The sequence below is a fragment of the Coregonus clupeaformis genome, chromosome 11, assembly GCF_020615455.1.
Source record: "Coregonus clupeaformis isolate EN_2021a chromosome 11, ASM2061545v1, whole genome shotgun sequence".
Classification (NCBI taxonomy): Eukaryota; Metazoa; Chordata; class Actinopteri; order Salmoniformes; family Salmonidae; genus Coregonus; species Coregonus clupeaformis.
The window spans coordinates 4,934,912-4,953,042 of record NC_059202.1 but is presented as its reverse complement, the minus strand read 5'-3'; the positions used below and the strand labels follow the sequence as shown (position 1 = coordinate 4,953,042).

Genomic DNA, 18,131 nt, shown 5'->3' with positions numbered 1-18,131 from the left:
GCTCTCTCTGCTGTCTCGTAAAGTCCACGATCAGCTCCTTCATTTTGTTGACATTGTGGGAGAGGTTATTTTCCTGGCACCACTCCGCTAGGGCCCTCAACTCCTCCATGTAGGCTGTCTATTCATTCCACTGATATGTCGTCAGAAAACTTGATGATTGAGTTGGAGACGTGCATGGCCACGCAATCATGGGTTAACAGGGAGTACAGGAGGGGGCTGAGCACGCACCCTTGTGGGTCACCCGTGTTGAGGATCAGCATGGACACAATTCCATTAAGCTACAGTGTCAGACTTGCCGTGTATACCCTGTAGTATAAACACAAGAGAAATGGATTAGTGTATCTCTGTGTGTATAGGGTATTACTGGGTTTACCTTAAGACCATTCAGTTGAAACACTGCTCCATCTGTCTCAGAGTTGCAGCGATCACAAGCACTCAACCTCACCTTGCTGAAAGAGAGAGGGACCATTACCACAGCGCAGCAGTGCGGAGTAAAGATTAGGCTGTTTTCACAAACCCAACCCTGTGAAAGGGCTATAGAAGTGGGTGTTAAGATACTGGTATTGCTATTGTTTGTACAGTAGTTCTCTGAAGTGAGAAAATATGTAGCAAAGCAAAGGAAACACAAACGCTGTATAAAAAGGTATCAGATCTTTCATCTCCATCTCATAAAATCAGCATGTACAATATAAAGGAAATGTCATCTCTATCAGTTTGATACCTTATCTGGCCAAATGCATTTTCTCTTTGTTCACAGATCATTTACATTGAGTCATCTGGGGATTGAATTTCAAACCAGAGGGTTAGATAAATATAAGGATGGCGCTCTATGGAGCTGTAATATGTTGTCATCTCCGTGTGTGAACCAACTGAGACGGTCGGTGTTTGACCCTGGTTTTCCATAGGAAAGTGTTGAGTATCTTTAAGCCACTCTCCCATTTCCATGCTTGAAATGGTGTGATAATTCCAAAGGATGAATCCCTGCCAATTTATCGGTGCTCCTTACATGGAAGTGAGCAAGCAAGTGTACGTGTGGTCCTCTGTAGCTCAGCTGGTAGAGCACGGCGCTTGTAACGCCAAGGTAGTGGTTTCGATCCCCGGGACCACACGTACACAAAAAAATGTATGCACACATGACTGTAAGTCGCTTTGGATAAAAGCGTCTGCTAAATGGCATATTATATTATTATTATATTAAGTATTGAGCAACTGACGACTTTGTGACAAGGCTGCAGAGATACAGTACTCCACAAGTCTGCATGCAGTAATCATCCTTATCATGATAGCATTTTGATGTCATTATAGCCAGCTCTTCACAAATATAAGCATAAACAAAAAAGGGCGTGAATATAGCAAGTGTCGTAATGAAATCATAGAATTGAAGGTTGCATCGGACAGCGCCAGCCAACTCCACTATCTTCATGTAATATGTTCCACACTGACAGGAGAAGCCCCCCACCCCCATGCAGATATTAATATGCACCCTCCGCTCACCCTCCGCTCACCCTCCGCTCACCCTCCTCCCACACATTTCCCTGGCCTCATGATATTTTAATTAATGAATGGCCTCCTGGACCCCCTGACGCGCAGACAGCACAGACGAAATTGCTGAACTTGTATAGTCAAAGCAATGTTATGATCAGCTTATTAAAGACATGGTCGGAGCAGAGGGAAGGATCCCGGCTGCCTGCAGTCGCCTCATTGGTTGTTCCCTCAGCAGTGGGGAGGGGCCGAGGAGAGGCAAAGAGAGGAGAGGGAATGAGGGCAGTGCTCTAGTTGAGGGGGGATAGGATTGGGAATGCCCGTTAGATGTGGCTTGCCGATAATAGCACACATTAGCCACTGCGCTGCAACTGAGAGCACAGGCAGAGAGCAGGGGACTGAGTGCAGAATGATACAATAGAGAAAGCAGCACAGAGAGAGAGAGAGAGAGAAGGAGTGGGAGAGAGTGTATCATCAGCACGTTGGAGAGCGCAAAGCACAGAGGACTGAGAGAGAGAAGGAAAGGAGGAGGAGAAGAGGAGAGAGGAAAAAAAGATAGAGGATTGTGTTTTGTAGGGGGGTAAAAGTTCCCAGCTCCCCAGGCAGAAAGCAGTACTGAGGTCAGCAGCAGGGAGAAGTGAACCAGGTGGAAGAAGTGGAGCAGCTGAGAGCTGGAGAGAAAGAGTCACAGGGGGTCTGCTCTCACAGGCACACATCACAGCAGTGTGGAGAGCACAGGAGATCTAGCGGACACTATTGAAACTTACTGACTCAAGGACGTAGTCTGCTCTCTCTTGTCAGGGTAATAATGGTTCTCACTGGACTAGGGCTTCTCTGCATGGCTAACTCAAGAGCATGAGAGCAGACACTGGGCATTGGGCAGAAGACACATAGAGCTGTGAATAGTGCCTGTGTCTTTCCTTCCTCTCACTTCAGAGATTCAGAGATAAAAAGATTCAGAGTTTCTGTCCTTGGAGAGAATCAGTACAGAGCAAAGAGGGAGAGAGGAGACTGTTAGAGGGGGAGAGTTCTGTCCTCTCATCTCTGAGACATGGTAGAGTGTGTTACAATAGTGAGCCCCTCAGCAGCAGCAGCGTCAGCCCCAGAGCATGGAGAAGTCCAGCAGTGAGGAGTCAGCCATTCACCGCAGCCCCTCCGTGGATAGCCGCGACTCTGACTTTGCCCGCGCCTCCACATCTGGCCGCCCGTTCGGTGGCCGCGGCTTCACCGCCGGAGCGTTCTACGGCTCCACGGGGCCGCGTGGCACCGCCGCCGCACAGGGGCAGGCTGGGACAGCGGCCGATGCCAGCGTCAACGTCGGAGGAGACAAGAGCAGCAATAACAAGTACACAGCGCCCAAAGGCAGCAAATACGTGGTCTTTTACCTGGATCTATCCTTTGTGTTCCTTTTAGAATTCAAGAAGTGCAACATGGCACGGGGCTGTCTCTGCTGTTTGAAGTACATGATGTTCCTCTTCAACCTCATCTTCTGGGTAAGTAAACATTATTTATCTCTCTTCTTCTGTTATTTCTCATGTCTCCATCATGTTTGTTCTCTTTTTGGGGGTGCTAATTATAGGATGCATTTGGATGAATTTGGGCTAACAATCAGTATGACTCTGACACATGGTTCTGGAAGTTACTCGGCGGATACAAGTGTAAAAGTGGTAGTCATTAGGTTTACACTAATATGAGTAGGCAAGATAGTAAAATGTCATATTGCGTAATACTTGTAAACTGATACACTGGTAATTTAAAGATTTCTGTTCAGGCGTATGTGAGATAAAGATTTATGTTCAAGCTTATGAGGATCATTATGAAAACCCTTTCTTCTCAAGGTGATAGTGTAGCTGTTTGTGCAACCATGTGTGTCTCATAATTATGTCAGCCTCATCATGGCATGCTCTATTGCTGGTTGTTATTGAGTCGCTGGAGCGAGGGTTGTCACTAGTTACCACGGCCACAAAGTCAAAATTGGCTATATCGTAAAGATTCATGAAAACAAACATTTGCTGTTTGGTTTTAATTTAAGGTTAGGGTTAGGCATAAGGTTAGCAGTGTGGTTAAGGTTAGAGTTAGGTTTAACATCAGATTTTAAAATGAGGAAATTGTAGAAATAGGCAGGGTTTAGCCATAATTATGACTTTGTGGCTGTGGTAACTAGTGACGACTTTGAACTGGTTGCTCCTCCATGTCTCCCTGTGGGTGCTCTGCTGGGGTGCTGGGGCTGGCACTCATTCAGATGGTTTTACAACATGGATCCTGATGGATGCTGATTTACTGCAAACATTATGAGGATTTAGCATGTTAAGCTGTCTAGGCAAAGGACAGGGGGCATTGCTTACATGTATTAGATGGAATCATGATATATCTGTGGATTGATTATGAAAGATTTAGAACGATTGAGAATTTTTAAATTCATTTTAGAGAGCCACTGGAAGAGAGTTGGATAGGAATAATCTGATTTGTGGGTTTTATTTTACACGTTATGGATTTTTTTAATTTGCAGATGGGTAGGTAACACAGTTACAAAAAAATCCCAAATCACAGATTTAGCTAGATTTTTTATATGTGGTTTTTACTTTCACACATCATCATCAAATCACCCATATTTCAGTGGGCCTTATGTTGCATCTGGCATTTTGTTTGTGAAAGTAGGCATCCCCTGGAATATTTAACCAGTGGATTACCGGGGGTTTAGTTGATGGGCCGGAGCCTTTTGTGTGGAGCCAGTCATGCGTGAAGCGTAATAACATCACAACAGGGTCTACCTCTCCAATCACGTCACCACTAGCCTACTACGTGCACCCTGCAATCTGGGGCACATTTGAGGTTCAGGCAACAAGCTGCTGACCATTATATCTGAACCATGGCGAGACCAACAGCCCACAGCACAGATTTGATTCCAATGTAACTTTAGGGCAAAGCACCCACACAGTGCAAGAGGGGTATGTGTGTGCCTGATTGGCAAGGCAGGCTCAGATCAGGCAAGGTGTGTGTACAGTACGTGAGGCATGTGGAGGGATCAGAGGCCGGGCTACTGGATGACGGCTGAGGTCATTGTGTCAGTGCTGCTTTGCCATCCACGACAGCTACGGGAGGATTTAGCCAAGGCGCTCGCTCTCCCCAGGGGCTTTGTGTGGCTCAACCTGTACTTAACCCCTTGTAGTGGCGGTAAAACCCCCCATGTTAATAACCTGCTGCTCTAGCTCCACACTGGGAGGAGGAGTGTGAGGGAAGGAGTGGGCAAAGAGGCTTTGCCTTTGGCTTTGACCTGGATGTCATAGACCTGCCTTACTGTCATTGACTGTACTCTCCTAGGGTTGAGGAAAGTAAGGAGGGCTGTGGGCACCCTATGGTGTGAGGAAATTGTGTCCTTCCTCTGTGCGTGTGTTGATCAGTGGGGAAGGCCTGGAGCGGCCAGGGGGCTTTCACTAGCGCTGTGGCTCCCGCTGGGCAGTAATTGAGCTCCTCACACTGCTAATGTTCACTTAATGATCACACCCCTTGCTAGCAGATTGATAGTCGTTGTGGCGCCTCGACTCCCTTTAATGACAGTTTTATAACTGTCCCAGTGGAGTCACTGTTTCCCTGGGTGGCTATCTATCCATCTCTCTGTGAAGGCAGGATGTATCTATCAGTCAGTCTGTCTGTCTGTCTGTCTGTCTGTCTGTCTGTCTGTCTGTCTGTCTGTCTGTCTGTCTGTCTGCTGCAGCCCCAGCGGGTCTGGGTGTCTAGAGGCGGCACTGGGGCTGACTGAAGCCTGTGGTTGGCCTCAGTTTAGGGAGAGACACAGGGGCTTTGGGACTGGGGTAAAGGGTGAAAAGCAGCCCTGTATCCTGACACCCCTGGGACATTGCTACTCTCCCTGTGGCACTCCATGAATCGCAAGTTTACGCTGCCTGCCCAGGGCCTCAGCTTTGACACCCCAGATCGGAGCAGAGGCTGCCAGGCCGTTGGCGTAACCCGACACCAGGTGCAGCCAGCGGGGCTCCCTCAAGCCGGACACAAGCTCCAGCATACCCCCCGCTCCCCCAGCCCTCTACTCCCTCCACAGGGCTTACAGCGGTAACTTGAAGCACAAGGTAAACAGCGGCAGGCACTCCAGGCATGTCCCATGCGCTCATCTCTAGGCCTCTCCAGCAGTTGTTCCTGACCATCTGGCTTCTCTTTCTTATGGAGATTGGTGTTAGTCTGAGCTGCAGCGGGGTGGGGAGGTCTGAGTCAGATTAGAGTATCAGAGTATCTGGTGGTGTAGTAGTCAGGATTGAGAGCAAGTCTCCTTCGGATGACGGAGGACACCACCAATAAAGCCAGTGGTCATGCCAATCACATTGAATCACAGTAGCTATGCCCAAAAATACAGTGATGACTGGATGACATGTTGGTAGACACACTATGAGTCAGAGAGCAAGATTGGGTTGGCTGTGATTTCCTATGTGTGTCAGCTAGCAGACTGGTCGGTGATGTATTTCCAGGACCCTGCTCTGTGTCCTCTCTCTGTGCTGTCTGATAGAATCTCTGGTCTGCTCTGCCCAGCCCTCCCTCCTTCACTCCCTCCACTATTAATCGGTTCCTTCCCTCCCTGAAACATCCTCCCTGTTTCCTTCCCTTCCCTACACTGACACATAGTGCACCAACAACACTTCCTTTGTTAGAGAGAGCTGCATCCATCCCACCACCATGTCATTATCATACCATAAGCAAAGCCTCATTTGATATTCATATTTGGAGAATAAATGTCCGCTCAGCATCCTTATCTTATAACGGGCCAAAGCAGTGGTGCAAATCCTTTGTTAGGGGAGTAGAAGAACCAACTGTGTTTAGCATTCATGAATTCCTATGCTTGCTTAGGGGATTGCTGGAGGATTTATACACCATTTGGTCGAAGGCAACAAAAGATTAGTTTCCCCATCGATTGAATCACCTGAGTTGACATTTGTGTTTTAAATGTAGCTAGCACGCCGCCCGAAGAAAGGAGCTTGAAACCTAATGACAGTTTCAAGGTGTGTGTGTGTGTGTGTGCGAGCATGTGTGTTTTTCCCTAGTTGAACGGTAGCTCTATAAAGCATTGCCTTGGCAATCATTTCACTCATACTGTCCCATTCCTCCATGCCACAAGGTTTCGAGCCTAGGTGTCGAAGCAATTTGCCTGCTGTTTTCCCCCTCACAGAGTGCTGAAAAGTTCACTAATCCCCTCGGCCCCAAGGGACTTCACATTGTAACAAACTTTCTGATGTCCTCTCTCACCGGAAGTCTATCACAAGTTAACTTAATCCCTTACTGCTAGGTGATGTGGAGGTTAAGCTGAAATTGAGGTGCACTGAATTGTTTGAAATCATGAAACCAGCTTTCAGTCATTCATGATGCCTTCTTACATGGAATTTCAATACTGTCATGTATACTGATTCAGGAGTGACTTAAGTAACACAATAGTATTGTGAAGCTAAATCGATCAGTACTTTAGGGCAATATACTGTAGATAATCCATAACAGTACAAGAGCACATTTTTACTCTCAAATAAGGACATGGCATATCTGATTCTCCTGCATTGGACCATGCTTTTAATTTATTTACATTTACTTAGAAGAAGTATTGACGTAGTTGATATGCATTTAATCATTTGAAGTGTTTAGCACAGGGCCTTTTGGGGGCCCTAAGCAAGATTTGGTAAGGGCCCCTGGGCACGTGCCCTTCATGCCCGGTCGGTAGTTTTTGCCATGATTAATACAAGTTTAGATAGCTGGCTAGATTAATTTACCAATCTAAGCAATTGTAGTGAGTGACTGTCATTGACTGACATAAAAAAAAGGAAAACTGCTGATGCACAATGAAATTTCGAATTTTTGTGTATTCTACTATTCTAACTCTCAACAGTAAGTTGAGACCCCAACTGAGTAAAACAAATGTAATAATAAATTGGGTCGGGGGCCCTAAGCGACCGCTTATGTCGCCTATACCTTGGGCCGGCCCTGAATTAGCATCCCCACAGGAGAAGGTACAGCCTTGGCTCAATATTCCTACTCTAACCTGCACTTTCAATAACTCCATATACTAAACCCCATCTCCCTGCCTGTGTCCAGTAGCTAAATGTCTGGGGAGATCATTTTAATTTACATATCTCCACCCGGCCTGCTCCTTCGATTGCCACCCTACCGCAGTATATTCCTCTGCAGAGCTCGTGTAACAGATCAAATGGGATATGGGTGCATATTATTCGGTGGATAGGGGGGCTTGTGGTGGGTGTAGTTAGCCAGAGAGTTAAGTCTCCCCACTCCACATGCTGGCTGATTGGAAATTGAGAGAGCCTGTATAGAGTAGAGACTCACTGTGTCAGTTATGACTCATAACATACTAGGTGCCACCGTTCAATAAAAACCTATTACTGGGTTCCCGGGGCAAGACCAAAATAGCATCCCCTTGCCCTGTGAAGGAGGGGGTTTAAATGATCATGCTGACATGTTTATTTTTGTTTCTCGTGGTAAACATGATAGCGTAGCGCATGAATCTAAACAGGCATTATCCTAGGACAGGAGGAAATGTTATTTGGTTTAACAAGGTTTGATGGGAGGCTGGGGTGCTATTGTGTCAATATTGTGTTGTTGACTAGAGTGTGCCAGGTGAGCAGAGAGACATAGAGAGACCAGATGAAATAACAACTGCTGTGAGAGAGGTAGCTAAACTAGCTCCATAGAATCTTGGGCACCTGCCATTGTGTGACAGTTGCTTGGCATCCCCCAGACCAAAGCTCTCGTATTCCTCCCACATTCCACACCACTGTCCCTCCCAATTAGGAGAACCATCCACAGGGGAGGCTCTCTGGCCAGGGCCGGGCCCTGTATTCACAAAGTGGTTTTTTTCATGATGATTTAAAAGGCACTTTGAGACACTTTGTGAACACTTTGTGAGCCCAGGGCTTGGCTATAATCCTTACTGTAGCGATCACAGTGCAGTATCAATCCACATTCCCTCTGTCATATCTATAGGTCCCCTTAGTGCTGGATGACAAAACACGTATGTGTGGACTGGAGTGCTTGTCATAACAAGGGTAGTTAGGGATCATCAAGGCTGACGGACGACGCCTCAGGCCGTCAGGGCCCATGATCCTGACTTCTCCTGTACTATGCTGGTGGTATGTTTGAGTACTCTGACCCCAGTGTGTGTGAGATTGGGCCGTTTTAGGGCATTTTGACACAGGGTAGAGAGAGAGAGAGAGAGAGAGAGAGAGAGAGAGAGAGAGAGAGAGAGAGAGAGAGAGAGAGAGAGAGAGAGAGAGAGAGATAGTTAATGACTTGACCACAAAAGGATAATTTAATTGATTCCCAATTGCATCTCCATTTCATGGAATGCTGCGTGGATTGCACAATGCACAATAGAGGATGATTGAAATGCTTTCCTTGAGAAATTAAATGGGTCTGAAAGCAATTGTCATTGTGTTGATATAGCATGAGCGATTGAGGCTGTGTATCAAATCCGCTGTAGTTGGTAGAAAAGGCTTAGGCACACATTGTATTTTGTCATATTCCCCCTGGAGAATTTATTCTTCTCAGCAAAATACTTTGAGGCCTCTACTTCAAATAGGCCCTCTCTTATGTGGTATTATATGATTATGTAAGGCAAACTTTTGTTGTGCCAAAGTAGTCTACCCACAAAACTAAGATGTGATGTTCTGGTGCTGTTTGTCTATGTAAAAGCCTCTCCTTAGTAGAAGAAGAACATCAACATAAAAAAAATTGATTAATAACATTTTACTTTGTAACATTGAGAAACTTTTAAACAAATGACTTAAAAAAAAAACTGAGGCAAACAAGCGAAAAGCAGTGTGGGAGGTTTTTACTAAGTCCCAGTCCCCTGGAGTGGAGTGACGCACGGTAGCAAAACCTGTCAATCAAACATGGTTTGACAACACAACAACAAACCCACTCACAGAGAGAGCATAGATGGAGTAATACATAACATGGTACAGTGGAAGTAAAGTATTTACCTTGCCAAGGGCTCTCCCGAGTGGCGCAGTGGTCTAAGGCACTGCATCGCAGTGCTAGCTGTGCCACTAGAGATCCTGGTTCGAATCCAGGCTCTGTCGTAGCCGGCCGCGACCGGGAGACCCATGGGGCGGCGCACAATTGGCCCAGCGTCGTCCAGGGTAGGGGAGGGAATGGCCGGCAGGGGATGTAGCTCAGTTGGTAGAGCATGGCGTTTGCAACACCAGGGTTGTGGGTTCGATAAAATAATGTATGTGCTAACTGTAAGTCGCTCTGGATAAGAGCGTCTGCTAAATGACTAAAATGTAAAAAAAATGTAAATGTAGTTAGTGAATATAGCAGATATTCAATTTGTCGTCTACTGTATGACTGTCTCAATTTGCTGAGTTATCTTGACACTGTATCAATAAAGTTCTCTTTCTTTTCAGAGAAAAGAGACAGTCAGGTTCTTCATTCGTTCAGAGCTACTGCTCTGTCTTTACACTTTAAAAAAAATCTCAAACTTTTAAGATCTAGAATAATGGGACTCTCAGGATGTTTTATGGTGCTACAATATTTACTAAGGAGCTTCATGCAAATAGGTGTTGAGAATAAAGCGTTATCATGCTCAAGCTTGTCCTTGTACTGTAGGAGGGGGTTGTAAACTTGTCTCCATCTCAGGCCTCCACTCACTCCAGGCATTCCGATCGATGCTATTCTGCACCTAAGCAGTGAAGCCTCGCCCTACTCAGCGTTTTCCACTGTCACCCAAAGGCAAATTAAGGAGAAATCAATACCCCAAGCCACACTAGCTCAGCCTCAACTCTGAGGGAGAAGGCTTGGGACTATTTCTTTCCACTTGGTCTGCTGAGGTATAACTGGGTTTCGACCGGATTACCTCTCTGCTATTTAATTAATTATTTGGGGCGGCTGGCTTTGATGTACCTTGGCAGCACACCCTAACACACTCAGTGTCCTATGTTTGATGTAACCGCCATAGGGGATTTTGAGCCTCTCTTTAATGGTCATCATGTGAGACTGGTGTCAGGTAGGTCTTGGGAATCCCTAATGTTTTCCAATTGAATTTATCAGGAAATTATCTTAGCTGCCTGGTCCATTTTACTGGCTGGCCAGGGCCTCCAGGGCTTAGACACTCTGGGCTGAGGATCCGTCATTGACTGGATCTAAGGGCTATCATCCTACAATTGATTCTATTGGGCTTGATTGCTTTCCCACCATGGTCCTCATTCCCTCATACCCAGATACCATTCTCCTCCTGCTTATTACATCTCTTCTCCTCTCTCCAAACCAAACATAGAAAACACAGATATGTCACATCCTTTTTAGCTTGGCATTTCGGTCTCGAATAGTGATGCATTCAAAATATGAGCCTCAAATTGCCTTTAAATCTGTGCATTTCAAGCGGTTGTCACCTTGCATTTGAGCTTGGGGATCCAGAGGTGCACAGTCTGAATGAGAATGGGCCCACGGCGACAGCGTGAACAACTTGGCCCCCTGCCAGCCTCCGCTAGGACACAAAGCCCTAAACAAGACCCCACTCATAGAGGAAGGGGGTGGGGACTCACATGAATCACTGCCATGTTTTTATCGTTATTATTTTAGTGGGCTAATTTTATTTGGCACATACTGAACCTGTGTTTTATACAGTACTGTGTGCTCCCATTGGAAGTGTATGTATATCTATCTATCACGCTGTGTTCAGAGAGAAATCCAGATCCACGTTTGAAACAGGTTGTTGCAGTGCTCTCTCATTATTGCAGTTCTCCCTGAAGATAGATGGAGAAGCAGCATCAAGGTAACATCGACCCTATCTACAGCTAACTGACTCTTTGAAGCTTATAGGGATATTAACATGGTTTCTGAACGCAGATTCCCAATCTTTGCTCCTTTCATGAACTGAGCTTTACCATGTCCCTGTGACCTTCCACATGTCTTATCAAACGCTTCACACTCGTATCCCTCATTCATTGCACAACCGAGTGGATGAGGGTGAGTATAGATAGAGGCTTGAAGAACTGTGATATGTACACTAATATGAGCTCATCACCACTACCCCTCTGCGTGATCTCATTCAAGCATTGAATCTGTGTGATTAGTAAAACAGCTCTTCCGGCACAAATGTAGTGCTACTCATCTTTACTGGGCGAGATGATGAACGCCATCATGGTGTTTTAGGTAGTGCTAATGGGCAGGGAAAGGTCAGTGTGTTGCCCTATTAACTATCCTCTATCTGTAAACACATTTCAGTGCTGAAATGGTGCTCAGTGCTAGTTTATCGTAATTATCTTCACTACTGTATGTCCTGGTTGGTAGTGAGTTTTGCTGTAGCTGGCATGGCCACATGGAACATCTTGATCTCAGCTCCTGGGGAGATGGGGAACAGACGGTGCTGGACAGGGTTCCTACATCCTCCCTCTGAACACACAGACCCATGGCAGACCCAAAATGGCTTCCTAGTCCTCGATCTGTGGATGGAGCATGGGCTCTATGCATGGAGTTGGGATAGGGTGGGTGGTAGGGGTCCTACTGCTACCCCAGGGACCTGACAGCCCAACCAGGTGAATACAGTGATGTGTAATGACAGCTCCCACCGAGGTGACTCACACAGCCATATCTTAGTGGTCTCAGGCATACACATAATGTCACGTTTGTGGAGGGTATGCTAATCATTCCAACCCAGTTTTAAGGGAAAATAATTGGCTAGATTGGTTAGGAATTGTTCTCCCCTATTTGTAGCAGCCACTCAAAAGCACAACCGTTAATATTTTAATATTTTACCTACAGTACAGTGTCAGGGGTGTTTCTCGTTCCCTCTGGTGAATACTTGTTGATTAGCTAGCAATTTGCCACACACTACAAATGTAATGTTTTCAAGTGACTGCACACATTGATTAACAAAGCACAAAACGCTCTTGAAGATGTTTGTGAGTCATTTGCGCTGATGAAATGTTCACTGTAATGAAGTTTATCGCTCTGTGCAAAAGGAGGGAACAATGAAGAACGAGATGAACAGATACAAATAGATAAACTATAAATAGGTTATATTGTAAGAGGCTGTTTGAAAGCTGAATTAAGCTGACAAAATCAGTGTGTGTTTAGTGCTTGCTCCAACTTAATCTTATCCTTTCTCTAATCAAATTAAATTATATTTGTCACGTGCTTTGTAAAACAACAGCTGTAGACTATGCAGTGAGTGTCACGGATGCCGCCGAGGCTGCTCCTCCTCCTTGCTCGGGCAGGCTTCGGCGTTCGTCGTCCCCGGAGTACTAGCTACTGCCGATCGATGTTTCGGTGTGTGTCTTGTGTTGTCTAGTTTGTACACCTGTTTCTTATTTTGTATTGATTATGTAACATATAAGTTCCCTTGTTTTATGTTTGCCTTTGTGTGTTATTGTCCTTTTGTCCTGTCGTATGTTTGGCATTGCTAGCTCGTTATTTTACGCACTCCGCGTGTTACTCCTCTAGTGTTGGAGACTTTTGTTTTTGTGCGTATTACAGGAAGTAAAGTAGTCATTCCTGATCCTCTGTGTCCTGCGCCTGACTTCACTGCCGCATACATATCACCCCAGTCTGACAGTGAGAAATAATAGAAAATTAAAACACGTAATAATAAATACACAATGAGTAAAGATAACTTGGCTATATACATGCGGTACCGGTACTGAGAAGACATGCAGGAGTACGAGGTAATTGAGGTAGATATGTACATATACCTAGCAATAAAGTGACAGATAATAAACAGTAGCGTATGTAATTAATAAAACAAGTTGAAATGCAGATAGTCCGACTAGCTATTTGGTTAAATATTTAACTAACTATTTAGCAGTCTTATGGCTTGGGGGTTGAAGCTGTTCAGGGTCCTGTTGGTTCCAGACTTGGTGCATTGGTACTGCTTGTCGTGCGGTAGCAGAGAGAACAGTCTATGACTTGGGTGGCTGGAGTCTTTGACAATTTTTAGGGCCTAACTCTGACACCGATGCCTCGTATAGAGGTCCTGGATGGCAGGGAGCTCAGCTAGTATCCCACGTATATACACACTACCCTCTGTAGCGCCTTGCAGTCGGATGCCAAGCAGTCGCCATACCAAGCTGTGATGCAGCCAGTCAAGATGCTCTCAATGGTGCAGCTGTATAACTTTTTGAGGATCTGAGGGCCCATGCCAAATCTTTTCAGCCTCCTGAGGGGGAAGAGGCATTGTCGTGCCCTCTTTATGACTGTGTTGGTGTGTGTGGACCATGATCCTTAGTGATGTGGACACTGAGGAACTTGAAGCTCTCGACCCGCTCGACTACAGCCCTGTCGATGAGAATGAGGGCGTGCTCGGCCCTCTGTTTCCTGCAGTCCACGATCAGCCCCTTTGTCTTGCTGACATTGAAGGAGAGTTTGTTGTCTTGGCACCACACTGTCAGATCTCTGACCTCCTCCCTGTAGGCTGTCTCATCGTTGTCGGTGATCAGGCCTACCACAATCGTGTCGTGGGCAAACTTAATGATGGTGTTGGAGTCGTGCGTGGCCATGCAGTCGTGGATGAACAGGGAGTACAGCACGCACCCCTGATGGGCCCCCGTGTTGAGGGTCAGCGTGGCAGATGTGTTGTTGCCTACCCTCACCACCTGTAGGCATCCCGTCAGGAAGTTCAGGATCCAGTTGCAGAGGAAGGTGTTCAGTCCCAGGGTCCTTAGCTTAGTGATGAGCTTGTAGGGCGCTATGGTATTGAACGCTGAGCTGTAGTCAATGAACAGCATTCTCACATAGGTGTTCCTCTTGTCCAGGTGGGAAAAGGTAGTGTTACATTTACATTTACATTTGAGTCATTTAGCAGACGCTCTTATCCAGAGCGACTTACAGGAGCAATTAGGGTTAAGTGCCTTGCTGAAGGGCACATCAACAGATTTTTCACCTAGTCGGCTCGGGTATTAGAACCAGCGACCTTTCGGTTACTGTAGTGTTGAGTGCAATAGAGACACTGTTGAGTGCAATAGCATCTGTGGATCTGTTGGGGCGGTATGCGAAATGGAGTGGGTCCAGGGTGTCTGGGATGATGGTGCTGATGTGATCAGCCTTTCATAGCATTTCATGGCTACAAATGTGAGTGCTACGAGGTGATAGTCATTTAGACAGGTTACCTTGGCGTTCTTGGGCACAGGGTCTATGGTGTTCTGCTTGAAACATGTAGGTATTACAGATTGGGTCAGGGAGAGGTTGAAAATGTCACTGAAGACACTTGCCAGCTGGTCAACGCATGCTCTGAGTACGCTTCCTGGTAATCCTGGTAATCCTTGTGAATGTTAACCTGTTTAAAGGTCTTACTCACACCGGCTACGGAGAGCGTGATCATACAGTTGTCCGGAACAGCTGTTTTTTTATGCATGGTTCAGTGTTGCTTGCCTCGATGCGAGCATAGAAGGCATTTAGCTGGTCTGGTAGGCTCGCGTCATTGGGCAGCTCACGGCTGGGTTTCTCTTTGTAATCCATGAACGTTTGCAAGCCCTGACACATCCGATGAGCGTCAGAGCCGGTGTTGTAGGATTAAATCTTAGTCCTGTATTATCGCTTTGCCTGTTTGATGGTTCGTCGGAGGTCGTAGCGGGATTTCTTATAAACATCCAGATTAGTGTCCTGCTCCTTGAAAGCAGTAGCTCTAGCCTTAAACTCAGTGGGGATGTTGCCTATAATCCATGGCTTCTGTTAGGGATATGTACATAGAGTCACTGTGGGGACGTCGTCTTCGATGCACTTATTAATGAAGCCTGTGACTGGTAAACTCCTCAATGCCATCGGATGAATCCCGGAACATATTCCAGTCTGTGCTAGAGAAACAGTCCTGTAGCTACTACTGATACTCTCAGATTAGCTGTGCTAAGCACAATGATTCAAATTCTACAGCACCACCCCAACATCAACATATGTGGAAATGGCATGTTTCTATGATTTTTTAATATAATAATAATAATAATAATATAATATGCCATTTAGCAGACGCTTTTATCCAAAGCGACTTACAGTCATGTGCGCATACATTTTTACGTATGGGTGGTCCCGGGGATCGAACCCACACCCTGGCGTTACAAGCGCCATGCTCTACCAATTGAGCTACAGAGGACCACTAAAAAAGATAGAGGAAGATAAAGTGTTTCCAATGACATCATCAACCAATTAGTAGGCCATGCCTACTCATAATTGGTTTAAATCACAGGATGCACACTGATGATGTCATTGGAAACACTTTATCTTCCACTATATTTTTTGCTACAAAACATAGAAACGTGCCATTTCCACATATGTTGATGTTGGGGTGGTGCTGGAGATGATGAATATGAAGTTGAAAAACTGTGACATTTCCCTTTAAAACGTACTATGCTAGATTAAAAATGACTTTGGCTTTACCATGGTAGGTGGATAAATGCATTTATTTGTTTGGTTGTTCATTTATCCATCTGTCCATTCATTCATTCATGGCCCATAATCACAATATTTGACATGTTTTTAGATAATTGACGTAAAAGGATAAAAAACGATTTTTCAAGAAATGATCAAATAGTTTGACAACCGTGTTTGTAAGCTTTTAAATGATATCAAACTCAACCGGTTATGTTTTCCAGTGATGAAGACATGGATGTCTCATGGTAGGGTGGGGTATGCAAAATGTGTCAACTTTGAGCACCTTTATCTCCTAAATGTTTTGGCATTCAGGTCCAAAAAGTAACTTTCTGACCACTTTCTACAATGGCCAAATATGGATATAAAGTTTATTTCAAATCTAAAACGGTGCGGTCAAAAAGTGATTGAAATCAAACGGAACAACCGTAAAATGTTACATGTGGCTAATGTATACTATACTTGTATTCCAAACATAATGACAGTGTTAGATGTGTCAACACCCACTGTACAGTCTGTTCCCACACAAATCAATTGACACATTGTTTATGGGCGGTGTAACATTGGTGTGCTGACTATGCACTGTGTTGACCCACCAGATGAGGTCATCCTGTTCTCGGCTGGACCTCAACCTGGGCTGGGGGTGGGCTGGTTAATTGTGTGTCAATGGCAATTTATGATGCCATTCTCCAGAAATAGGCCTATCCAGGGACAGCTGGATGCAGGAGGACGTAACCGGAGAGGCCAAGACAAGGGCGACGGCAATCAAGAGTTGCCGTCATTGCATTGGCCCTCTTGTGTGAAGGATGATACACTTAGTGTACAAAACATTAAGAACACCTGCTCTTTCCATGACATAGACTGACCAGGTGAATCTAGGTGAAATCTATGATCCCTTATTGATGCCACTTCTTAAATCCACTTCAATCAGTGTAGATGAAGGGGAGGAGACAGGTTAAAGAAGGATTTTTAAGCCTTGAGACAATTCAGACATGGATTGTGTATGTGTGCCATTCAGAGGGTGAATGGGAAAGACAAAACATTGAAGTGCCTTTGAACGGGGTATGATAGTAGGTGCCAGGCGCACCGGTTTGTGTCAAGAACTTCAACGCTGCTGGGTTTTTCATGCTCAACAGTTTCCCGTGTGTATCAAGAATGGTTCACCACCCAAAGGACATCCAGCCAACTTGACACAACTGTGGCAAGCATTGGAGTCAACATAGGCCAGCATCCCTGTGGAACGCTTTCGACACCTTGTGGAGTCCATGCCCCGACGAATTGAGCCTATTCTGAGGGCAAAAGGGGGGGTGCAACTCATTATTAGGAAGGTGTTCTTTACGTTTTTCACACTCATTGTATATCAATTGCTGGTCCCTGTCACTTGTGTCTGTGTTCATATGATATGAAAGCACACCTCATCTCACTATTGGAAGAACAAAGTAATCCAGGAAATCTCACTCACAACCCCACTCATTGAAAGTGCTTACCTTGCAAAGGAGATAGGAGAAGAAAGTGCTATCCTGAGGCGTGTTCATTCGTGAGTTGTCACCTAGGTTGGAGATGAAGGGGAACATTATACCTTTAGCTGTGTTCAAGTCTCATTTACTCTCTTTGGAAAACTCCTCACTAATGGGGGTTGTACACTACTGATTAGACATATTCTGGTCAAACTGTTCTGATGTCTGATAACAGATCAAAATATTGTCTGAGTTTTTACTTCGCAGCTAACACAGTGTTAACTCTTCCTGAAAAGCAATCACATAGCATACTCTCCTCTATCTCCCCCTGTCTATTTATCTGCTTTAGTTGCAGACAAAACATTGCCTCTTGAAGATTCTCCGCCAGAGGAAGCTGGCTGTTTTACAGCTATTAAGCAATGTAGGCGGATGCCTTTATAAGCCCTGAATTCCCTGATGATCATCAGTTTCCATTTTCGTCTCGCCGACAAGAATAACTTCATTCGGAGGCACATTAAGTTACACAGAAGCCCCGTAAAACAAACAAAACAAAACATTGATAAGTCTTCGATTACACAGTCTCCACTCTGCATCAATATCCGTTTATACCAGAGTGTGACACTCCCATTATATCATGTGCATTTGGTGCATTTGGAATTCACAGAGATGAGCCCATTGGATATGCATGGATTGCTATGCAGCAGTGAGCACGTAGATGAGCGTCTTGCGATCTTCCCATCGGTTATCTGCTGTCAACATTTAGTTTCTGCATAATGCAGTCCACGATGAGACACAGTAGACAGAAGTACAGGAGACAGGCAAGGTCAGCAG

At 45.4% G+C, this 18,131-nt stretch overlaps 1 protein-coding gene across 2 annotated transcripts in view; it reads left to right on the top strand.

Moving 5' to 3' along the window:
• The window catches only part of tspan9a (tetraspanin 9a), a 344,343-nt gene that overhangs the window by 209,995 nt on the left and 116,217 nt on the right, over window positions 1-18,131 (top strand). The window contains exon 4 of one of the 2 annotated variants that reach the window (XM_041890597.2): window positions 2,896-2,975. In XM_041890597.2, the coding sequence (XP_041746531.1) occupies window positions 2,913-2,975 (63 nt within the window). In that variant the 5' untranslated portion in view covers window positions 2,896-2,912. Of the gene's footprint in view, window positions 1-1,792; window positions 2,976-18,131 lie in introns of those variants that run through there. The other variant, XM_041890596.2, reaches the window with a different exon arrangement.